The sequence below is a fragment of the Patiria miniata genome, unplaced genomic scaffold (assembly GCF_015706575.1).
Source record: "Patiria miniata isolate m_02_andy unplaced genomic scaffold, ASM1570657v1 HiC_scaffold_25, whole genome shotgun sequence".
NCBI lineage: Eukaryota > Metazoa > Echinodermata > Asteroidea > Valvatida > Asterinidae > Patiria > Patiria miniata.
In genome coordinates, this window is record NW_024037064.1 from 10,820,023 (window position 1) to 10,845,480 (window position 25,458).

Sequence of the window (25,458 nt, forward strand, 5' to 3'; positions counted from 1 at the left end):
CAATGGTGGTTTTTTTGGAGGGGGGGGGGTCCAGATTGGTCTAAACAATTTTGCCCTGTATATTTTTTGTGCATTATATTTCCTGATAGAATTCAATGACAAGCTAACCATTGAGTCGGGAGCAGGTCCTAGATCATACCATGTACAGTCTGTATTCTATGGGTTTACAGTGATTCAAGCCCAGATTCATCTTGAATCAATTTCGACCTATACCTTTGTTCTAAATACTTCCTGATAGAATTTGATGAAAAGCTACCTGATGAGTCATTGATTTTTTACAGAACCCAGATTATCCTTATTGAAAAATAGCTTGTACACTCTGTATTTTATTGGGTTCTACCAAAAAGTTTGAAGAAAATTAACTCAAATAATATTGTTGGAGCTAGAGCGCCTCGCTCATTGTTAAGAATTTAAAATTTAAAAGTTGTTATTTGTGAAACTTTGTACTGTGTGTTTAACTTTTTTTAGAGCAATACTCAATGATTATGTTAACTAAAAGTGGTGGGCAGCTGAGTTAGTCAGGCAAAATTAAATATGTAACAGTAAGGTAGCACTCTAAATGACTAAATCGATTGGAAGTGTGCCCAGGCTTTTGAAGCTACAATTACTTGCATCTGGTGAAGTAGTTATGCTACGAAAGCTTATGCACGCTTTCAGTCCAGTTATGAGTCATTTAAAGTGCTACCTTACTTTTATATTTTAGTTTAAACTGACCAATGTCTGATTCACTGAATGACTGTCATTTTACATACTAGCCAGTCAGTTGCCTATTCATGTATCAAATGTAGAACTAACCTACATGAGCATAAGTCTGTTGGCGCTTTTTCGTTAACTTTTTGGTTCTTGATAGTTTAGGCAATAAGTCAAGCGCCATTTGCCACTTGTGCTCATTATATGTGCTTGGTACCATTTTGAATCAAACTGAATAGCATTTGGTGCACTCTGGGTTTGCTTTAAATTTGTCTTGTTTCATAGAGCGTGGTTGTCCGGAAGAGTGTCAGAACGGTGGAATCTGTCTGAATGGACTGTGCCGCTGTCCGCCAGGGTATACCGGAGATTTCTGCGAAAGCCGACGTAAGTTTAAGTCAATCTCAAGTCAATTGTAAGCCATCACAAGTCATGGACAGTCAATCATAAGTCAATAATAGGTCAGTTACATTATCATAACTGCAAGTCACAAAATCAGAAGCGGTGGAAGGGGACGGAAAGGGAGGGAGGCATTTCCAGGTCAAATTGCAAACCAATCACAAGTCATTTCATTTCAAACACACATCTTCACAAGTCATCAAAAATGTACACAAGTCAATTACCATTGGCCATCTAGCCTAAAGAAATTACTTTGTTTTCCGTTGGGTCATTTTCCCTCTAATCTTCTAAGCTTTTCTAGTTCATACTTGATTGTGTAATTCCAGTTTTAAAAAAATATATACATTTGTTAAACAGTATACTTGCACTCATCAAAATAAAATAGAAATACTCATTGCTTTAGTTCCTGAACATGCGATCCCACATGATTGCCTGATATATTTCCTGAAAAGTTTCAAAACAATTTTTCCACCATTTCATGTAACTAGTGTCCAATCTGTATATACTGTAGCCACTTCACGTGGTGTTTCAAATGAAATCCTGCCATGGCCAATTGTTGTTCTACCCACTTACCTCAATAAAGTGCCACCGATGATAAGTTGAACCAGAAAACAAATCACATGATGTCTCCAACTAAATCCTACTACAAACAATGTTTCACTCAACTGGATAAAGTGCAATCAATGATCAGTTGAGCGGAAAACAATTCAATAGACTGCGTGAGGGGAAAAACCTACATTTTTGCTCTCTACATGTATGTGCATGTACACAGTTTTCTTTCCATTTTTTATTTCCTGGTGTTGCAGCAGAGTCAGTGAGAAACAGGTCTGCACCAAGCAAAGTGCATTTTAAAAATCTGAAAAAAATCATATTGCCCTGCAGTGAGACTACGTGTATACAGTCTTTTATTTGTATTGTCACACATAACAAAATTCCAGTTGAAACACATGTAGGCCTATGAGTATGACCATGTAGTATACAGATTTCTGTGAATATAGAGACTTCAGATTACTAGTGAACAAACTACAGTGTGTGTTGTTATTTACAGGCATTTCAATTGGACTTATTTCACCAAAATGGTTAACTTGAATTGGGAAAAAAAATTTAAACCTAGCTTTTGGGGATCACATGTGATGGGAGTTAATGGAACAAACCCCCAAAAAACACTAATTAGATGACCTTTGAAGTGTTGAGTCAGGGGAAACTGAAGTAATTGAGACGTAAGACATACTTTCTCTGTTATACTACAAAATATTGCAAAACAAATTTATTGACCAACTATAAAATTTCTATAAACAAGTGAAATGACCAAGAAAAGGAAATAAGTAAACAAATTACCAGTCTCTAACACTGGGCAAAACAGTAAATAAACCAATATTAAACCAGCACTGCTTTGACTGACACAAATTCAGGTTTCAGCAAACTGTTTAGTTATATAAATTTATGTTGGATTTGAGCCTCCGGTCCACTACTTACACCCTTACACCAAGAGTCTAGCAGTCTCTAATGAGCACACTGTTTGAAACGTCAAGTTAAAACAACTGGTTCTTTTCAGAGCCACACAACTCAAAAAGAGATAATAATAAAAATAATATGTAGTGCTTATATAGCACTTTATACCAAGGTCTCAAAGCGCCTCACAATTATTACTCCTGTTCATCAGGCCATGAGACCTTTTTCTGCAGCAGCTCAAGATCAGCGCAATCTGGTCTCTAGTTTCACAGGTACCTATTTAAACTCCTTGGTGGAGAGAGGCAATTGTAGTAAAGTGTCTTGCCCAAGAACAAACCATGTTCCCCGTCTGGGTTCAACCCCTGTCCGGGTTCGACCCCATGTACCACGGCACGCGAGTCATACACTGTAACCATTGGACTACAGCGCTCCACGATAATATTCAGATGGTGTTACCGCAAACATTACACTTTGTTCACGTCCACCATGCAATCCTTCAAGTTTCATATATAAATGTTAACAACAGACAAACACAAAGGGAAACTGACTAAAGTGTATTTAAAACCATATTCTGTCTGATCTAAATAAGTGATCTTCCGTTTGCTTTCCAGGTTTTCAGCACGTTGCTAACATTATGGTTTCCCTTTCCTGCTTCCCGCTCGTCAACATTTTGTAGTGCAGTAACATTTCAGAAATGTCAGAAACCAGGGCTGCCAACTCGCACACATTGAGCGCGAGATCAGGCATTTCAGGTTATTCTCATGCTCTCGCACCCACACAGGATTTTTCACGTAAAAAAAAAAAAAATAAAAAAATTTAAAACAATATTCAAGAGATTGGATCCAAAATCGAAACTTTCTATTATGTTTAAATGACGATCATTCTGTTCTTAAAAAATGGTTAAAGTGGTCAGGAATTGCCTCGAATGGCACCACAGAGTGTCTGGAACCCAACCTTTGCCGGGGCCCAAATTTTCCGGGGCTTTGCGCTCCTATTAGTTCTGATCAAGCTCCATTGCTAAATTCTCACCTTTAACTCTTGCTCAAAGTTGGCAGCCCTTTAAAACCTGTGTTATGATTTCATTTAAAAGCTTGCAGTGATTTGATCTGTTATGTACACCCCATTATACCAATCTCCACCCTTGTGTCACCCTGTGTGTCACGCCATTTTTCACCCCAACAGCCATCCAGTGTGAGCCCCCTTGCATGAATGGTGGCGTCTGTGTCCGCGGACAGTGTTATTGTGCTGATGGCTTTGAAGGCAACTCGTGTGAATTGATAGGTATGAGTTTGTGTTTGGGAACCTCCCCCTTAAAATTAAATAATAAATTAATCATTATGTTGCTACCTGGATATAGTGACTTGGTACATGGTAGAGTAATCCCATCGCAACCCAATTTGGGCTAAACTGGGATGTTGTGCAGAGGTGACGTCAACAGCCATATGGATAAGGTGCCAAAAGTGAAAACAAAAAGAAAAGGAAATAAAAGGTGCACGTTTTAAAGGTGAAGAAGAAAGAATTTACAGGACAATGTTGCCATACAGAGGCTGCATTGCTCTGATGGCAGGGATGGCTGGTGTTTGGAAGGCATTTTCGGATAGGGATATGTGTAGAACGGCAGATGGTGGAAGCCTGTTCCAAACTGGCAAAGGCGTATTTGTAAACATTGATAGTTGGTATGACCCTTCAGTATACAGGGTGGTTAAAAAAAAATGGAATGGCATTTATACCACTTATACCACTTATACCACTTATACCAAACCACTTATACCAATGCATGGGAAACTTTTTAGAAGAAAAATGAAACCAAGATCGCCCGATTCGGTCCAGTAGTTTTTGTTCTAGAGCCTATTTTGTGAAGCAATGTGGGGGTCATTTTGTCCCGATAAAGTGCTAAACCGCGCCCGGGAATTTGACTTGCATTGTAATTGATAGAGGGATTGTTATGTGATAATTTTATAATGCCCACATGAAAGAAGTGTGCTTCATAAAATAGGCTGTGCAGCAAAAACTACTGGACCAAATCGGGATATTTTGGTATCATAATTCTTCCAAAAGGATTCTCCATCAATTGGTACAGGTGGTTTGAGTCTCAAGGTAGTGGAAGTATGCTGTTCCGGTTTTTTCGGGACCACCCTGTATAGCAGAATCAATAAGGATTTTTGAGTCCTTTGTTTTTATCGCATTGGAAAGAGTATACTCAGTTCTTGATTATGATTATATCACATTGATTGACATTTTGATGAATGTGGACAATACTTGGGTGAAGACTTTAGCAGTTCCTATTGATTTCCTCAGTGCAAGTTTTGTTTAACCAAATAGCAGTTGTATTACACTGGATGTATTACATTGTATTTATTCCCTGATCACTCCATATAGTGCTGGGGCAGTGTGGGGTGGTATAAGCAATAACAGACAGGGCACTTTTGGGCAGTACAGTTACCAATGCACTCGTCAGTGGTAAGAGTAGCCCTATGCTTTGCAAGGAATGGTGCATCAAGCGTGCGTCGTGCCTATCATGGTTGTGACTATAACATTGAAACTTGTAGCTTATCAACAATTTTGTGGCTCTTACCAGGCTTACATTGTCTTATAAGAGACAGACAGGACTTATTTCAGTACGTGGATGGAAAATGTTTGCAGGGTAGAATGAGAGTTTCTTAAGTAACGTCCTTTTTTATCTTTTTATAGTTGGTTCGTCACCTCAGATTGTCATCAATCCTTTCTCGGGCCAAGTCTTGGCTCTCGGGGAAGACGTCAATTTCCTATGCCGGCTGCGCAGCATGGAGCTGGAACCAGGAACCCTACCGGTCTGGGTTGGACCGGATGGAGCCGCCATTGGCAAAATTGGTTTTGGTAATTCCTTTCTGATCAAATGACTTTTCCAAAAACAACATTTGTTTTTATTAAGATTATCTATTTTTTTTTTAAATTGTTTGTTTCTTTTATTTTAAACCTATCCCATTTTCCTTAGACTGTGCAATTTTTTTTGTAGGTGACTCCTTTTACGTTGAAACTTTAATTTACACAAAGACATCATATTATTAAGCTATTCTGACAACAGCGATGTAATAAAAACATCATGTGAAACGTGACGTCAACTTTCAGGTACACTTTTCAAAGTCAAATGTCTTGAGAACTAGGTTGACAAATCAAATCGTGCAAATCCAATTGAAACGTACACACACATCTGCAAAGTAAATGCTAAATTTAAAGCAATGTACATTGCACATATGTAGAATTCTTAAATATGTTGAATTCTTAAGATTCCTTTTGAGAGATCTGTATGGAACAGCGTGTAATTTTCTTTGTAACACTGGTATGTCACAAAGATGTATTAGGAGTTGAAACAAAAATATGTGACTTCATCATAATGTCATTAAAATGTTGCATTACTAAATTAACACAAAGGCAAGATCTGATTGTGATAAAGTTTGGTACGTCTTTAGAATATGTGCTGTACGTGGCAGTGGTATCAAACTCATAACTTGCTTTACTCAAGTGGGAAATTAAACTTACAAATGTAGTCCACCAGTGACTGAGATTAACATGGTATAGAATGACTGAACATGGGTCAGAGAGCTGGCTAGTGTGTACCAACTGCACAATTCTGTTTACTATATACATACAAATTGTATTGAGGCGTTTTGTTGCATACTATTCTTTATCATATTCGTAACTACTCTATATGATTGTGTCTTTCTTCAGGGGGAGATTTGCACAAGTACGTTGAGGTGCTGTCAGAGTCTGTGGTCAATCTGATCATCAATGACTTTACCATGGAGGATTCAGGGAACTACACCTGCATTGCTGGACCTTTGTCAAGAATGGTGTACCTCATATCACTACGTAAGAACTTTGGGATAAACATTTTCCATAAAAAAAAGCTTGAAAAATTTAGGGGCTTAGCAGGATCAACAAGGACAAGCCACAGGTAATGGACATCACATGGCAGTTTGGTTTTTTACCTGCTTTAGCTGAGCAACAAATTCAATACTGAGCAAACGTCTGTGTTTAACATCTTGATGAAGTTTTCCTTGGGGGCTAATTTCATTAAAATTAGCAAACAAAATATTTGCTTCAGGCCCATCTCAACTCTCAGTTCTCAACTCTCAATTCATATCTGAGACGAGTTCCTGACAAGTTGCGGGCATTGTATCGGGTATAAGTTGCAGAATTTTGAACAACTTCCCCACAATCTTCTCCCAATGAAGTTATCAGTATTGGTGAGTGAAGCAGTTGCTTATGAAAGTTGCAGTTGCTAATGAAAGTTTAACCTAAAAAAGGTCAGCCATGAACACGGTTAAAGACTGGTTGTAGGATGGTGAATGGCGCTGGGCAGTGCTATCTTATATGATCACCCAGTTATGGGCAAAATCTGGCCCATTGTGTAGACCAAATGCGTGTGAGACTTTTAGTGAATAGCCATTTGGAAATAGTGGAATAACAATTTGTGCGCTGTTTGAGTAAGACCAGATTTACCAGGCTTGCCTTGCCTTCATATTTTTTATTTGGCAGCTGAAGACTGCCAGGGCATGTGTCTGAATGGAGGCGTCTGTGATAACGGAATCTGTGACTGTCCTGAAGGATTTGAAGGGGAGTACTGCGAATTCACACGTGAGTACAAGCATGAATTAGAGGAGACCTGCTGGGCAAGACTTTTGCCCCGTAACCGAGAAGCTGCAGTATCGCTTAATTGTCCAGACCCGACCTGACCCAATCAAAACATCAATGATAAATTTTTTCTCAGATTTAAAAACAGCCGAGCTAGTCCTTCTGAAAAACGAATGCAGTTTTGTGTATGGTTTGTTGACTTCTGTGGTGTTCTGCATGCACTGTTAACCGCTGCTAGTAACTTTCTTTCCTTGTTTTCAGTGGGTATTGGGTTGTGCAACCCAGCTTGCGAGAATGGAGCGACATGTGAGCAAGGCGTATGTCTCTGTGCCCTTGGGTTCACAGGGGATACCTGCGGTACAGGTAAATAACTTTGGTTTTAACTACAACATGGAAAGCATGTTCAAATTACTAGTATTGAAACGGTGTATGAATAGACCAATCCAAATTTGACCAATCACAGCCATGATTAATGTCCAAAGTGCATGTATGCACAAACATCCAACATGCATGCACTTCCATATGACGTTCACGGCTGAAACATGCAGTGTGCATCGTAGAGGTGAATATGTTGCTGCCAACAGAAATAGTGGGCATGGCAAAATAGATTGGTCATTAATATTCTGGGGACAGTTTAAATGGCACGTTTGCTAATTCTGCTTTATTATTGCTTCAATATCCCTTAGAAATGAGCTGTAATCCAGGCTGTGAGAACAACGCTATCTGCCAGCGTGGTATCTGCATGTGCCCAGTGGGTTTCACTGGACCCTCCTGCACAGAAGGTAAAAAATTATCAGAACTAAATCATTTATGATAATGAATAATAATATAATACTTTCATGGTTTTCATTTCGAAAATAGACTCTTCTTGGCAGCTGGTCAAGAGTAAGTTTTAAAAAATATATTTGGAAATAAAATATTCTAATGTGCACAATGATGGTTTAGCTCTTGTGCAAAATTGCATGAAATTTGTATTTATTACATTTTATTTCAAGCGTTAGATTGAGTATTATACAACACTGAATATATCCCCGTCTTCTGAGTGGTGGTTTGTTAATCTCTTGTCATTGAATTATTCGTCCTAAAATAAAAGTTCTTCACAGTCACAATATTACCAAGCAGATGACAAGGATTTAGTCGGCATATAAAACAAATAAGGAATGTTTCACATTCGTGCAATGGAAAGAATAATTTAATTCGGTGACGGATGAACTGTTCCATTCCATTTGGCTTCGAGTTAAGTTTGGAAACACCAATTTAACTGGCAAAATTTTACCCATTAGAAAGCTGTGATGTCACACAGGTGAAAACAGAGAAATTGCCTGTTAATAGCGAAGTTAGTGGGTGATGAAACTAAACTTTACTGTTAACACTGTGAAGTTATCAGCATTGATTACAAACTGATAATTAATTGCAGGATTCCAGGACAGCTTTCACACCATTGTGCAACTAATGCACCATACATTGAGCATATTGCAGATAGAATTTTCTGCAACTTATCCCAGATATTTATATGATTCCTTAAACGTGTTTCCATTTATTGCAGACATCAACGAGTGTGCTATCAATCCCCTCATCTGTCCATTCTATGGCTGTATTAACACCATCGGCAGTTACAAGTGTGCCTGCCCACCAGGATATGAGTTTGGCCCTGATGACTTGTGCCAAGGTGAGCATTACCTGACAAAGCAAACTATAGACTAATCCTACAACTCAAATTAGAAGTCATTTAAATACTGACATGCAATTATGTACGTGTTCTACATAACCCCCGAGGTCCGACACACAAAGGGAGAACAACAGATCCTTTTAGTCCTTGGGAGTTGGGTCTTTTGTTGGAAACGGTCCTCTGTAATAAGTTTGTGTGCTTAGTCTATGGGAGAATGTTATAATTATTACAGGGACAAAGGGAAACACAAAGCATTGTCCTCAAGAGTGTAGTAAAACACTTCTGTATGCTCACGACTGTATGCTCACACAAAGGTGTGTTCACTAAATGGTCCTTTGACCAATGGGGTACGTTGATAATTACTACATAATCTTGTATTAAGAAGGGTTCCAGCTTGGAGTTTGCCATGTAAAGTAGCATTAATGGGTGGTCTGGTTGTGCATTAATAGTAGGAAACTGGGTATCTGGATGAAAATATAAGTCATGGGAGGTTTACATAGATATCCGAGTACAGAGGCAGTCTGGATTGATGAGTTCCAAGTTTGAAGATAAAACAAAATACTCTTACTATACAAAAAGCATATCTCAAAAAAAATAAATCATAATTTTGGTGGGTAGAATAACAAAATTATGATGGGTAGAATAACAAAATTATGAAACTAGGGTAAATTATGGTAGGTCTATCGCTGGGGGGGGGGGGGGGGGCTGGCCCCATCGCTAAAGGGGGATTTGCTGAAGATATGACATTGCTGAAGATATGACATAAAAGGAATTTGTATGCACGCAATATTATAAGGACGTAGCTTGATGCATGTGAAATAGATCAAACAAATCGATGAATTGAGTATCTGGATATTTTATTTCAGATATCAATGAGTGTGACTTGGACCATTCCTGCAGCCATCGATGCATTAACACTATTGGCTCCTACCTGTGTGCATGTCACGAAGGATTCATCGTCGATTCGGACGGCAAGACCTGCATTGGACCAGCAGGTACAGCAAACCACTTCTCTAATTCCCAATCTTCATCTACTGCAGTTTCCAACCATGCACTCCTCGGTACCATAGACTACCGAAGTGTGCTGCGTATTCTGGTTCATGCGCACATCTTAAGTGTGCGAAGACATCAGTGCTTGAATTAGCATGCGAACCAGAACAAATACAACTGACTTCAAACTTCAGTACTCAACAGCCCTTTCCTACCATATCTTAAGTTGCCACAATTATTACACCTCATGCATATTCATGAACCAAACGTCAATCTTTCATTGGTCGATGTTCCAACGCATCTGGGAAGTATATTAAGTAAACCCACACATGCCCATATGCAACCAATCTTCTATTTACCCAAGTGGTCGGTAGTTACAGGGATACAGTACCCCAAGATTAACTTATAGACTCCCGCCATGCAACAGTCAAATTCACAAGTGAGGTTTATAGTGGTACCATACTAAAACTTCACTACAAACAGAACTATTCCTCTTCTGACAATGAAACTATTATTGAGGTGTAACAACAACATACAGCAGGGTTTATTTCAGGAAAGAAGTGCCAAATTACGGGTTCCTCCGAGTTGGCTGATGTTGACTATACCTGGACCCTTTACTTGACATCAGGAGGTAGTCAAATTAGAGAACGCCAGAAAATTTGCTTTGCTGTCGTTCAAACCGTGCTGTACATACTCAAGTTGTATACTTCTCCCTCCCCAACCTTCACAACTACCCTCTCCCACTCTGTCCCAGCTCACCATGCTGCAGCTAAGTCTTGGGCCAAGACTGGAGTTAGATGTTGCTCCCCTAATGCAGCCAGTACATGTCATGCGTGTTGCAGCACTAGAAGACGTTAAGCTAATGCACACGTGATTGAGGTACTCGGAATACTTGGGTCCCACTGCCAAAGTTCCCAAGATTGGATTTGATTCATCATGTTGATAAAACCCTCTACCAGCTTTACCGCCTTGCCACAGATTTGGACTGGCTGTATTAGGGAAACAAATGGACATCCACTCTTTGACCATAGCTAGCCCTGGTTCCACTTGTCATTCTTTAATTTCAGGCTGCCTCTACCAGAACATCCTATACCCAGCCGGCACAAGTTGGACCATAGATGGCTGCTCACAGTGCACCTGTGATATGGGTGTCACTCAGTGCACAGAATGCCCACCACAAGGTGAGACAGGTTCTCCCTGTTACCTTATGGTCTTCAGAGAACACACCGTATAGGGGCAATTCCATAAGAAAGTGGACATGGTTGGAAAGTGAAAAATGTAATGAAATCTTCAGAACTACAAGCATCACAACCTCAAATGTATCAAATTAAAAGGAACAACAAGAAGTTTTGTTTGAGTGGTATGCCAGTGAGATGAGATAGTTATTAAAGTGTGTTTGCTTGGGTCAAAAAACAGGGAGGGGGGTTGGTAAAATTATGGATTTTAGGTGGTCATTTTGGAAACTTGTTTTTACGTGCAATATCCAAGTGTTATGGTGAGTTTTTGGTTTTCAGTCAGAAAGAAAGCTTTATGTGTGCAAAATTTTCTTTTCGTGTTTTATCTTGTAGCAAAGATGGGTAGACAAACTGTAACGTGAGTTACCGTAACGTGAGTTGTCCTTTTTTCAGATACTGAGGACTGCATGTACAAGGGCATCTTGTACCGTCACCTCACCAATTGGACGTCACTTTTCAATGCCTGTGAGCACTGCTCGTGCAATAACAGTGACGTGCAGTGTGTGGAGGAGATGTGTGATGAGCTGTGTACAAACCCTGTGCCCAGGGCTGGCGTGTGCTGCCATGAGTGTACAGGTAAGGGCATATATCCAAGTTAAAACAGGAAAAAACTCCATTAGGCCAAAATCTAAATGCTGTGTTTCTGGTATAAGTTGGTTGAACGTACATGAGTCCACAGGTATGATGTGCAACATGCTAGACGTCACAACCATCCACCTCTGTTTGTTTTCTGTCAATTCTGTAACTGTCAATTCTGTAACTGTCAATTCTGTAACCGACCCTTCCCTTGTTGACAATGTTACAGAGATGCAACTTTTTCTTGGATCAGCTAATTTCCTCTTTTTTTAAATTCTCATTTCTGCCATTCAAAATTGAAAGGCAATGTGCAAAGTCTGCTGAATTTAGGATTTTTACCAAAACACAAAATTTATTTCTTTATTTCTTTTTTTTTTGGCATTACTTTTTTTTTTCCAGTAAAGAAACAGTCTTTTCTTTTAGGATAGTTGAAATTCGTATATATATTTTTATTTAGAAATTCAGATCATTGTTTGCTTGCAAGGCAGCTCTGAGCATTCACTGCTTAGGAATATTATGTCAGGGTAGGACACAATTCAATATGAATCATGTTGTTTGCTTCCTCGTCTTCAATTGGCAGATTGTCTGAGCGAAGGCACTCTGATCCGGAATAATCAGTACTTCACTCCATCCAGCAACAATTGTACAGTCTGCAGGTGTGAGGTGAGAATCCACTAGAGTTGTAGCAAAAGTCAGTCACAAGTCCATAACAAGTCATCCAGACCCAAGTCAAGTCACAAGCTATTCAAATGAACCGTGATTAAAGCATTCCTTTTTCATTGCTCGAACTTGTGTCTTTATTCATCACTTGACCCAGGGAACTGTCTATATAACTTCCTGCTTTTAATACCTGTTTGTGGTTTTTTGTTATGGTTTTACAGAATGGCAACGTAAAATGTTCCAACTTGACATGTCCAGAGATCACATGCAATAAGCCAACAGAAGGACCGTGCTGCCTCACTTGCGAAGGTGAGATAATTCTTGACTTTTGCACCTAATAATCAGGTAGATAGATCATAGCACCAGATTTTGCCATGTTGAGCCTTTGGCATCTCGTCATTGGTCAAAAAGTGTCATGGATATGTCCTTCTCCTCCACTCAGAACCCAAAGAATTTACCCCAGGCTGTTCAAGTCCCAGATCAGAATGCATTGTTCAATTTCAAAAATTGATTCCCATATCAGCAGTCATTCCTCAATTGACTTTTCACAGGTCCCCAAGGACCATTCATATCTCCTCTTTGTGTATTTCAATTCACTGTCTGATTTACTGTCACTTGTGTCTTAAGCCAGGTTTTTGACTGGTGAGGATAGCCAGGCATTGCTATCATATAGAATTACCGGATGATATGCCAATGAATATTCTAATGTCGGCCCACTTTGTAAACATGAATAGCCATTCTGAATCAATGTAATAACTTTTTTCAGCATGCTGGCAATCAGCTTTACTAGGCTTAACTTGTCTTGTTTTTATGTTATAGATACATGCGTGTATGAGGGTAACGAGTATGGTCACGGCGAGACCTTTATCCCAGAGACTCCCAAATGCAGTGTCTGCACTTGCCTGGTAAGTCACTCATCCAGGAGAGAGCTCTCAATTGTCTCTCTTCCTTTGTCACCATTGAGGGAATGCATTTTCAGAAAGTCCATATTTAAACATGGAACTTTGTACATGTATGTCTTTAATATTGAGATCTGCCCTTCAAAGAGGCAACTTCTTTACGAGCACCATTCTGTATAGACTATGTGCCCTGTGACGTCATGCCAACAGGCAACTGCTGAACAACCCAAACATTCAAACATCTTTCGTATGTTATTTGACCCACAGTTAAAAGTATATGTCAACACTTTAAAACATTTATATTTGAAAAGATGTACATGCAGTGCAGAAGAGAACTGTTTGCTGAAAGGTGGCATAACATAAACACAACATACAATTTGTAAACAAATGTCGCATTTCTCCTGTTCTGTTTGTTTATGGATGCACTTGGAATAAACAACTTCATAAGGTAATGCAAGTTCATATGGGTTAAATCCGCCTACTCCTTTTGACCAGCAATTTGCACTTGCTAACCATTCCTCATGCCTTGCATCCTCACCAAACCATGTTGTTTTTACATATTGCTTTGTTGTTATCAGAGAGGTGCAGTGGAGTGTCAGTACAAGAGCTGTCCTGAGCTGGACTGCCCGGCTGCTTCTCAAGTACGCATTAAGGGCCAGTGCTGCAGCACCTGTGTGGAGATGCTTCCAGGCTGCGTGGACAATCACCGGGAGTTCCATCGGACTGGTGACCAGTGGCAGGACCCTATGGATCTCTGCCAGACTTGCAGCTGCTTTGTGAGTGTTGACTTGAGTGACTTATGACTCACATGCAAGTCTGACTGGAGTAGTATTTTCCTTAACTGGGACTCAAAACTCAAGTCGCCAGAAATGACTCATCAGACATTGACTTGGTTCAGACGTGAACTCTGACTCCAGTGTGACTCGAGTCACACATTACCTTACTCATTTGGGACTCAAAACTCGGTCACAATGAAAAATGACTCGGACTTGACTTGGCTTGCACTCAGAGCTGGACATTCCAGCAGTCTTCCTTCTAATACTCAAGTCACATTGTATCTGGCCGGGAATCCAAGCTCGAGTCACAATGATAAATGGCTCAGACTAAAATGTGGACATCAGTCTGACTCGAGTCATCTTTTCTCAAACTTGAGTGATACTCAATTACAAGGTAGCATGCATTTTACTAGACTCATCTCTCAAACTCAAGATGAAAAATTACCTCGACTAGTGCTCGCTCCTGATGACTTCTGACTTCAGTTGTGTTTTCTGGATAGTCGGATGTGGATTGAGTCACGGAGAACAATTAGTCAGACTCTGTCTCATATTCACAACTTGTTACTCAGTTTAAAACTGTACCCACATTACTCAAGATATGGATTCAGACTCATGAATATTGACTCAAACTCACTTTGATGACTCAATGGGCCTTTTATAGGTATTTGACTGTTGAAATAGTGAATTCAAACAGCATTTGTGTTGATTTTGCCCACAGGAGAGAGGGAGAATACAGTGCTTCCGCACTGAGTGCAACACGCAGTGCCAAAATCCAGTAGCCATAGCAGGACAGTGTTGCCCTGATTGTAACGGTAGGCTTGAGTTCAACATTTCTTACATCTCAGGATTTCCCCACAAGATAAACACACCAATGCATTAAGCCCCACCCACTACACACTTGCATTACAGCATGTGCGCCACATAGCATTTCCCAGCTGCACCAATCAGGTGCAAGTGCATGCACATCGGGCATTAATCATGGCTGTGATTGGTCAAAATAGCATGGGAGGGGCTTAATGGATCGGTTTATTATGGACTCGGAGTTTGAACGACATGAGCAAACAGCACACTAAACTGTACTACACTGTATTTTGAATAAATATATTAGGTAAAGCAGTTTGATGACTGTACTATAGTTAGCAGGATGTCCTACCCGAGCAAGTTTGTGCATTTGCTCTCGGCTTATAAAATATGTGAATTGGGCAAATCCTTAAATAAAAATAAACCATTGCCTATGTGTCTCATTTTTTCTAGTCCCGGGCCAGCCTAGTATCTTCTTTGTACCATCTCACTCACTCATTGATACACTGACTTTCACTAATGAACCAGGCAGTGCCATTGTATAGGATTACCCCGTAAAGCCAATTACGGAGGGGTCGAATCTGGCCCATTGTGTAGACCAGATGCATGAAAAGACTTACAGTGAATAGCCTCTCTGAATCAATGGAAAAGCATTTTGTGTGATGTGGGACCAGCTATATTACTTTTGCTTTGTCTTGTTTTTTTGTAATACCCCAGGTTGTATTTACAATGGGAAAGGTCGTAGAAATGGGGGATCGTTCACGTCGCAAAACTGTGACCAGTGTGTCTGCATATATGGTGATGTGGTGTGTGAGCCGGCTAGCTGCAACACAGAATGTTACTACCCAAACCAACCCCCTGGAGAGTGCTGTCCTGTATGTGAAGGTAAATTATGTGACCAACCATGGCACAGATAAACCAGGGCATGTACAAAATTGTTTGGTAACCATTGTGTTAGACAACCATAACATTAAGACAAACCATGGCATAGATATTTAACTGCATTATAATGCAATGGCATAGAAAAAACATGGAATAATAGGTGGTATAGACAAACTATGGCATTGACAAACCATGACATAGACAAACCATGACATAGATAAAGTCATGATACAGACAAATCATGACATGGATAAACCGTAGCAAAGACAAACAATGACATTGACAAACGGTGGTGTAGAAAAATCGCAGCTAAAAAAAGCCATGGTAAAGGTAAACAATGGCATTGAAAAACTGTTGAAAATGATACCATATATAAACAATGCATGGTAAAGAGAAACACTGTTTAGGCAATCCAGGACAGAAAAATCTTGGTAACGGCAAACAAAATACCCTTTGCCCCCCCCCCCCCCCTTGCGACGCCCATGCATGCACGTAGAAAATCCATGGCATGTAGAAAATTCATGGCAAAGGTTCCACGGTACAGACATCTCATGGCGTGGGCAACCCATAGCATACATATGTATATAAACCATAGCATGTATAAACCATGGTATATACAGACCATAGCATGTATAAACCATCGTATATACAGGCCATTGGGAACAAACCAAGGTATTTACAAGCAATGGCCTATCCCAGGTACTATATAAATGCACGTATTTAGGATTCCTTGGTTTATGCTAACAAGGAATAAATAAATTGTACACGGTACGGAAAAAGCATCATTGGATAACTTAATGTTAAACCGTTGCCTGATTTATGTGCAAGTGTGTGCTCTCTGTATACATGACAGCATTTACCTTTGCCTCCTATCTGCATGTAGATTGCTTCTTTTTGGGCCAAGTTATCAAAGATGGCGAGACGGTCCACCCTGCGCTAGCACCTTGCAGGACCTGCAATTGCAAGGTGGGAAAAGATGAAGTTGATCATTGTAACTGATAAGTCTGTTTTGACACTAGGGAAGTAAACATCAGCATAGACATCTGCAAGATATTTTTACGTTGGCTTGTCTAGTTCTTAGACCCATTTTCTTGAAACTGAATAGTTCCAGAGTCTGGAGTGCTGAGTGGTATAGCAAACGACAAAAACTGGTGTACAAATGAATATAAATTATGATTTCCTCCGTGCCTATTGTGATCCTATGGGTTTGTTTTTTCCTTTTGCCCTGTGGGGCCAACTGAGAATACGTGATGTATAAATCTTGAGCATTGTCCAAGCACAAGGGAGTAGGAATTACTTGCTGGCGCCAAAATGAGAAACAAAAGATATCACTGTGGGCATAGGATTGGGTACAAAAGCTTGGGCTACACATGGATAGCATTTGAGAAAAGGTGACATTGTTCTTGAATGAAGTGTGTATGTAAAATGCTCCAGATGTCCCATGTTCAATATTCTTTTTTCAAGCTTATAATTATCACACATAATGTGCAAAAATGCATTCCGGGGTTTGCATATAAACCCCTCCCCCCCCCCATTTCTCCTCTACCTGATTTACGCCATTTGACATGCCTCTTATAACTGTCTGTAGACCATACAATCGTGTTTCACTATACTCTCGAGGACAATGCCTCGTGTTTCCCTTTGTCCCTGTAATATAACACTTTCCCAAAGACTTATCACACAACCGTGCGACAGAGGATCGTTTTCAACAAAAGGACCCAACGTCTGAGGATTGAAAGGATCTGTTGTTCTCCCTTTCAGTGTCGGTCCTCGGGAGTTATGTAGAACACGTACAATGTTACATGTGTTGGTTGATGGATTTTTAATTGGCTTTTTCATTTGTTACAAAGACCAATGGCGAGTTGTGATCCGTTTTTCTGTCTGCAGAAAGGAAACGTTCGGTGTACACATGCGGAGCAGTGTCCTGCATTAGACTGCTCAGTTACAACAACAGTAGCTGGTGAATGTTGCCCCAGATGTGCTGGTAAGTAAACCTCGTCACTTGGTCAGTAGTTATGTTCGAGACAAAGTGTTGCGCCTGCTCATGGAGCCAAGGGAACTCACAGGCACTCCAGACACCATGTCACTGCTGCACCTGCCCATCATAACATATCATTGTCAGCTCATAACATGTTCATCAGACGATCTCACTTCCCTGGGATGCACAAGCAGTAGGTGACGCTTGGTGACCACCTTCCCATGGGCCTGGGTGGGACACACTGCAAGTGCGAACTTAGTTTGTGCACATATGATGCAAGGAAAACACAACTTATTTTAATCAGAATCTGTATAAACCTGTGGCGTCTTCATGAAGGGTCAGGCGCCGTTGGAAATGCATATGTACACCCTGGTGGTCTCCTTCAACTCTCCCTTTGCAACCATTGAGAGGGTACCTGTGCATGGAGTCCAGGCAGCTTGCGGCTACCAATTCGGAGGAGGGTCCCATATTATTCCTATTACACGTGATATGCCAAGTGCGCTGTAGATCGTGCTATATTGGAAAATGTAGCAAGGTTTGTCAATGGATCGACTAATCAGGATCGATGATTCAAGTTTACTTGAAGATAATATCCAATAGACCGTTCCCTTAAGCCCCGCCCCATAATGTTCTGACCAACCACAGCTGTGAATAATGTCCAACATGCGTGCTTGAAAGTCCAACATACATGGACGTATGTTAGACGCATTTGGCTGCAAAATGCAATATGGTATTTGAGAGGCACACATGTTGTTTCCCACTTGCCCAGTAGGCGGGGCTTTAATGGATCGGTCTAGTTTGGAACAAAGGATCCAATTAGGTCACAAAGTAGCTGGCTGCATGACGCACTCTCACAGGCTGCCCTCACACCTGTTTGTCTGATCCTCTTGATCCCATACCAGATGGATTTTGTCGACTTTCTGGAGGCCAGACTTATGAAAGCGGAGAGAGTTGGTTTGACCAGGACGATCCCTGCACAGAATGCACATGCTTTGTAAGTCATACAGTAACCATCTGAAAACCTGCCATTGTATTTCCAAAAGAGTAAAACGCTGTGGTCTATGAAGATTGAATCAGCATTGCTGTTCGGAGGGAAGATTCGACAAAGGCCAGCTTTAGATTTTTTAGATTACTAACTGGGAAATAGAATAAGGGGTGGGAGCTGAACACCATCCATAGTAGATGGCACTACAAGAGCTCCATGTTCACAGCTCACTATGTGCACACATGCTCACACATATGGCTTAGAGTACGCACCTAGCACGACTATTTGTCATCTGAATAATTTTCTTGCAATTGTCAGATTTCTGCTTATAATTTTATCCTCCAGATTCTGTTACAGTAACATCATTTCTAGTAAATTTGGTATGAAAACCATTTCAAGGCAACCTTGTGCTGCTTTCCAAAAGGCAATATCTGCTGTATAAATGCATGTTGTCAGCTCAATTCTGAAGTATTATTGTCTTGCAGGATCAAGCGGTTCGCTGTTTGCCACTTCCTTGCCCAGACTCTAGCGCCTGCACTCACGGTCTGATCCTTGATGGCGAATGCTGCGCCGATTGCAACGTCTGCATGTACCGGGATATCATGTACAACAATGAGGAAGTGTTTACGCCAGAAAACAGTCCGTGTGATACGTGTAACTGTACGGTGAGTCAGCCCAAATCCAACCTAATCTAACCAAACCCAAGCCAACCCAGCTACTCAACCTGTTGTCCAACCTATTTTGTACATCTTTTCCTAGGTGTGGCCTTCCTAATTGTTTTTGTTCATTTAAGAGTGCTACATATGGAATAGCTGCTTGCACTCAAGCATCTACGACATTCATGCAGATTTGGTGATTAATTATGCAAAACAAGACGTCTTAACCTCTGGATTCTGACCATTCGGTGAACGCGTTTGTATCAGGTCTTCGGTAACCGATTGTTATATTTCAAACACATGGCAGCTAATTGACCAATGAATGTAGACATTGATTGGCTGGCACGTGGGTCCCATGAAATTTGCATGCTCTGATATATCGGACGTTCATAGTGAAGCTCTGCACAGGTAAACGTCTGATCCTCAGACTAGTACTACAATGTGCTACATTTGAGGTTAACAACTGAACTGTTCATGACGTGAACACTCCTCTTAAGAGCAACCCAACCAACCATTTAGGCCACTCGGGTTGGGACACACCATTTTGGGGAGCCTGCCCTAGGGGATTAAGATACTTATGAGCACTTATCCTATAATTGGTTCCCATAAGCGAAGCTCACTCTGCCTGAGAGATTTCAAGCATAATATCTCGTTTCTAAATTCAATCTGTGGGCCAACAAAGTATTATCATAAAGATGTACCTGAAATGTTGACTTGTTTTATATTTTGAACTGTGAAAATCGGTGAATAAAAGGACTAGAACGATCTTTTTTGTGGCCGTTGGTGCTGACTCTCGACCGCAAACTCGTAGTTCGAGAAAGCAGTGTGGCTAATAACAGGTGGTAGTTTATTTAACCTTTAAGTGATTTATGTGGGAAGGTGGAGCAGGGATCAGAGTTTGTCTTCTTAAGGACCCCCCACAGAGGTCAAAAATAGTGTTTAAACTAGCTACTTTTTTAAGAGGGCCGTTTTCATCATGAATTGAGTGCATTTGTTGTCTTTTGTTTCTATTAGGATGGCAATGTGAACTGTGTGAGTCGAGAATGTCCACGCTTAGCATGTCAGCGCACTGTGGAGGTCCCCGGCCTGTGTTGCCCTGTGTGTGATGTCTGCATAGATCCTGTTGATAACACAGAATACTCCCACGGCCAAAGTTGGGTTGATGAAAACAATCCTTGCAGAACTTGTATGTGTGTGGTAAGTATTAGGCATTGGATTGTCTTTGTTCCTCCTGATACTTCTCATGGATTTCTGAAGGACATGAGATAGGCATGTGCATGTGATGGACATGTAATTGACAGGTGGCCGACAGGTAATTGACAGGTGATTAACGGGTCATGAACATATGATCAACAGATGGTTGACTCGTGACTGACTTGTAATAGACTCGTGACTGACTTGTGATTGACTCTGGGTAATTGCAGTCTTAAACTGGAATTGTGGAGGACATGTGAAGGACATGGGATAGACATGTGATTGTCAGATGATTAACAGATGATTGAATCGTGATTGACTTGGGATTGTCTCTGGGTAATTGCAGTCTTAAACTGGAATCGTGAAGGACATGTGAAGGACATGTCATGGACAAGTCATGGACATGTGATGGATATTGATAGGTATATTTGACAAAAGATTGACAGATGATTGAATCTTGATTTACTTGGGATTGACTCTGGGATTGACTCTGGTAATGGCAGTCTTGAACAGTGTACATGAAGCACAATACTTCCTTGGCAAGAGCTGGCTGCAAACACTCCCTGTATCCGTGTGGTTATAGTTTGTAGACTGTGAAGTGGTACAGAACGCACCTGTGGATAAAATTGGGAGAAACAGTTCTTGCAGAACTCTTATCTGTGTTTTGAAAGTACGGACTATTGCGAAAACATATATCTTCATAGTAACTAGTAAGTGTACCTTAGTTTGGAATGTTTAGATGGTATAGGATACACCCACAGCAACAGCTTTGTCACTGGCAGCTCCTTGTATCAGGACTTGTATTCATAAGTGCAGAGTTGAAATACAATCATCACAACCTATCACAAGTCAATCACAAGTCATCTAGTCTCCAGTCAAGTGACAACGCTTCAAATATGAACCAGAATGCGTGGGATTGTTCATTTCCTGTTTTTGTGACTGACTTGTGATTTGACTCACTGTGACTTGTGATTGATTTGTGATTGACTTGCGATTGACTTGCCATTAAGTTGTGATTGACTTGTGATTGACTCGTGATCCTGGTAACTGCATTCTTAATCTGGGTAGATGGTACACAATAGTCTCATGCCCACAGCTCTGACAAAGACCCTTGGAAAACATGGCTCACCTGCATCTCACATTCTAGATCTAAAAAACGACTGTTTTTGTGTTTCTTCTTTTTCTTTTTGAACACCAGGACGGAGAGATAAGATGCAATAATGTGACGTGCCTATCAGAATGTGAGAATCCAACTCATGTGGAGGGACAGTGCTGTCCAATATGCCAAGGTAATGAAAAAACAACCATCAAGAGCTCCTGGACCTCAGTGACACTTGTCCTGGAATGTATCTGATTGAGTGACATTATAATATTTGTGACAGGGTTTATCATAAATGGACAGACTCTGGCTTTGGGGACACTCGCTGAACCCAATAATAACTATGATTCAATGACATGAGCTGATGTCATGTTTGTTTGTGACAGGATGTGACATTAATAAAAGGACAATGACTTTGGGGACAACTGTAAAACTGGGTGACAGCAAGTGCATTGAGGGAAGTGACAGTATCTAATGTTATCACATATATGGACAGACACCGGCTATAGGGATAGCTAGTGCATCAAATGAATCTGTGATTCAGTGACAATTAGTCTAATATGTTTGATTGTGTAGGGGCGTTGACATCATTGTAGTCGCACATTTGATGTGGGATCATGCATATAATTTGATGACAGCTAGTCATGGTTAAATTTGTAATTTGTCCACTTTAGTTGTAATTTGATGTGGTGATAGCGCTTGACATTATAGCTAAGGCAAGAAATTATACATAAGCCTTGGAAGCAGCTGCAGCCACCTCCCATAGACCTGTGTGTTATTTCCAGCTGTAGCCAAGTAATTCGGACACGGCCTAACATTCGGATACTGGCCGTGGGGACACCCAATGACAGCCAGTGATAGGAGTGTACTGTACATGTTATTGTTTGTGACACTGTGGGATATTAACAGTCAGACAACGGCTTCGAGGACAACTGTCAAACCCATTATAGCTAATGCAAGGACTACCTTCGATAGGGCTGTGCATCAGAACCGGGTACCCAAATACCCAACCGCTGATGTCAGGAACAGATTCCAGATTATGGAATCAAATAATTAACTTTACACACTATTACTTAGTAACCTCTCAGAAAATGAAAAAGAAAAGGTTTTGCATGTCATTTATGAGGAATTTGCAAAATGAAAACCAGGCTACACAGAAAAACAAAAAAAGATTCACGTTTATGACACTGCGAAAACGCAATTTGCACTGTAAAGCTAGAGAGCTCACTTACGTGTACACACTTGTATTTTGCTGTATTGACGCACCAATGTGGTAGTATCATCGTGGGGACCTTTATGAACAATGTGAAAGCTACTTCCAAGATTTAAATTTTGAGGTTGGGTACCCGTGGTTTTTTTTTTCAATCGGGTACTCGATACACTTAATACACGTAAATGCCCATTCCTAGTCTTTGATACAGACAAGTAATATTACGGTTGTTTTTGACAGGATGTGATGTTAACAATCAGACACTGGCTGTTGGGATACCTGTCAAACCCGATGACAGCCAGTGCATGGAGTGCGTGTGTGACAATGACAACATGCTGCAGTGCTTCCCAATCCTCTGCCCCAAGCTCAACTGTAAACCAGAGCAAGTGGCTGTCACTGAAGGCTCCTGCTGTCCATCATGTCTAGGTGAGGACAAGTTACTTTTACAGCAAAACCTCTATAGATTTCTCTTGGTTGTTTATGATAAATTATTAAAATAGGAAGGCACCATACTATCAACTTCCCAGTTTCCTACAATTTAAAGGTAAACTTTGATCACACTTATTCCCAGTTTCACGTCTGGACTTGTTAAGCATGTTGGATGCAGTGTGTTTATTCTAAGGGTGGTTACAACATACAAAATTTTGCAAAGCGAATCTCATCATTTGTGGTGAAAATTGCTTTTGGGAATTCAGTGTGGTATTTACCTTGTCTTTAAGCATTTGCGCCATATTTACATCTAGGGTGAAACTGATCTTGCCAAATGTATTAAATGTCTTTGACTGCAAAAGATTGCGTGAATTTCATGATGTGAAAAGATGATCCCAAAAATAACAGCAAAGTTGAGTATATACCCTTATAATTCAAGAGGAATACGTTATTTTACACTTACTTGTTTTTCTTGAGGTTTTAAGCAACATCGTTGCCCTTCATCAGAAGTTATTAATGTCTGGCCGTTAGAGCCCACACGTGACTCAGCTTGTTCTCGGTTTTCCTGATCCAGATTGCTTCTTTCACTAATCTCGTAAATCACACTGTTTCCTCTGTCCAAGACTTTGCTATTGTCCCAATCAATTGTGTGATTTTCCTGAACTTCATGATCTGTTATTGCTGATTTATTGTTGTCTGCCGGTGAAATTTTTCTCAGGGCTCTTGCACATGTGGGTTTTCACTCAAAGCACTTTGTTTTTCATTTGCGTCCATCTTCCTTTCAGCTGAGGTTCGAACCCTGCGCGTTTGTGAGAACGATGGTATCCAGTACAGCAACGGGACAACCTTTGACATTGACCAGTGCACAACTTGTACATGCATTGTAAGTAAAGGATCACTTTGACCTTATCAGAGTCACAGAGTAGGAACAGTGTTCACATAAATTGCTTTATAGCAGATTTTAACGTAGCCCGTTAGTTAGTTCCTGACTTGCCCCGTAGTACCCTGCCCAATACTCTTTTATCAAGTACACTATAATTAACAACGTTACTTTTTGGCTTCATTAAGGGGAAATTACAATGTAATATAGTGATATTTTAGTGTTAAATTCAATACTTTGTTATACTTGTAGGATGGTAACCTGGACTGTGATGTAGAGGAATGCCCTGAGCGGCCCTGCAGCCAGCATCAGCTAGTCAGGGTGCCAGACGAGTGCTGCCCTCTCTGCCTGGACCAGGACTGCTTGTTTGACAACCGGTTCCTGATTAACGGAGAGTGGTTCCAACCGGCTGGCGACAAGTGCACCAACTGCACCTGCAATGTAAGAGCATTAATGAAAGTGGTATCACCTTAAAAACTACAGGTCGCACTGGCAGGGGGGAGGGGGAGGGGTCTTGGTAATGTGACACCCCTCCATTAGTTTGTGTCTGATAAATCATTGTCCTGTTTGCAAAATTGTTTGTCTGTTGGTAAGTTTGCCCAGGAGTAGGGCCCCCTATTGGCAGAGGGTGTCCAGTCTGTCCCCCTCCCCCACCAACTGTTTTTTTTTTAATTCTGTGGTGTCTGTGCATGTAACTGTCAATCCGTCTGGCAATATTTGTGGTAACAACTAAGTTCAAGGTTGGATCCAGAGATCAGTCAGGACGGCAGGGAATGAGGGGGTTTAAGGTGGGGGAGGGGGGTTGCTTGTGTGGGGAGGAGGGCTTAGTTTAAAGCATTGTAAGTTTATAAAACTGCTGCAGTTATCAATCATATGCAAGGCCTCTCTCTGGAACCACACTTTTCACAGACATGGAGGACTTAATAATGAGGGGCTGACAGGAAAATCAGGGAGGAGACTTGAGTCAGACCTCCCCCCCCCTTTTTGGGGGTGGGGGCTTCCATGGTGACATTCATGTTAATAGCTATTAAAGTTGGTCTCTGATCAACTTTAGATTTTGAATCTGCTCCCAGAGCAACAGATATGAGAGGTGAGCTTGGCTTGTTACTTTGAGTAATGCTTACAAGCAGTATAGTTAGTGAATTAAATCAACCATCTTTTTTACTTCATATAGAATGGTCAGGTTGAGTGTGCTTTGAAGCCCTGCCCAGCTCTGGACTGTCACCCAGATGAGCAGCATAAGGCAGATGGCGACTGCTGCCCTCAGTGCACAGGTAAATGTAGGGATAGGGTGGGTGGATCCTTGGTATATAGGGGTGGGGTGATAACAGATTTGCAGGTTTGCCTAATAGTAATTTCTTCATCTTTACTGCTATTACCTGGGTTA

General features: G+C 40.8%; 1 protein-coding gene across 3 annotated transcripts in view; it reads left to right on the forward strand.

Annotated features, from left to right (window-relative positions):
• The window catches only part of LOC119732952, a 243,974-nt gene that overhangs the window by 210,420 nt on the left and 8,096 nt on the right, over positions 1–25,458 (forward strand). For all 3 annotated transcript variants that reach the window (XR_005271660.1, XM_038206534.1, XM_038206535.1), the window contains 27 exons: positions 976–1,074; positions 3,721–3,819; positions 5,230–5,394; positions 6,247–6,387; positions 7,057–7,155; positions 7,414–7,515; positions 7,839–7,934; positions 8,699–8,821; positions 9,688–9,816; positions 10,879–10,992; positions 11,440–11,622; positions 12,203–12,285; positions 12,504–12,591; positions 13,102–13,187; positions 13,760–13,957; positions 14,676–14,769; positions 15,476–15,643; positions 16,524–16,606; positions 17,528–17,624; positions 18,521–18,612; positions 19,089–19,268; positions 20,274–20,456; positions 21,652–21,742; positions 23,003–23,188; positions 23,977–24,074; positions 24,324–24,512; positions 25,246–25,345. Coding sequence is in view for 2 of the 3 variants with exons in the window: in XM_038206534.1 (XP_038062462.1) it covers positions 976–1,074; positions 3,721–3,819; positions 5,230–5,394; positions 6,247–6,387; positions 7,057–7,155; positions 7,414–7,515; positions 7,839–7,934; positions 8,699–8,821; positions 9,688–9,816; positions 10,879–10,992; positions 11,440–11,622; positions 12,203–12,285; positions 12,504–12,591; positions 13,102–13,187; positions 13,760–13,957; positions 14,676–14,769; positions 15,476–15,643; positions 16,524–16,606; positions 17,528–17,624; positions 18,521–18,612; positions 19,089–19,268; positions 20,274–20,456; positions 21,652–21,742; positions 23,003–23,188; positions 23,977–24,074; positions 24,324–24,512; positions 25,246–25,345 (3,366 nt within the window). In the remaining variant the exon portion in view is untranslated. The remainder of the gene's footprint in view (positions 1–975; positions 1,075–3,720; positions 3,820–5,229; positions 5,395–6,246; positions 6,388–7,056; positions 7,156–7,413; positions 7,516–7,838; positions 7,935–8,698; positions 8,822–9,687; positions 9,817–10,878; positions 10,993–11,439; positions 11,623–12,202; positions 12,286–12,503; positions 12,592–13,101; positions 13,188–13,759; positions 13,958–14,675; positions 14,770–15,475; positions 15,644–16,523; positions 16,607–17,527; positions 17,625–18,520; positions 18,613–19,088; positions 19,269–20,273; positions 20,457–21,651; positions 21,743–23,002; positions 23,189–23,976; positions 24,075–24,323; positions 24,513–25,245; positions 25,346–25,458) is intronic.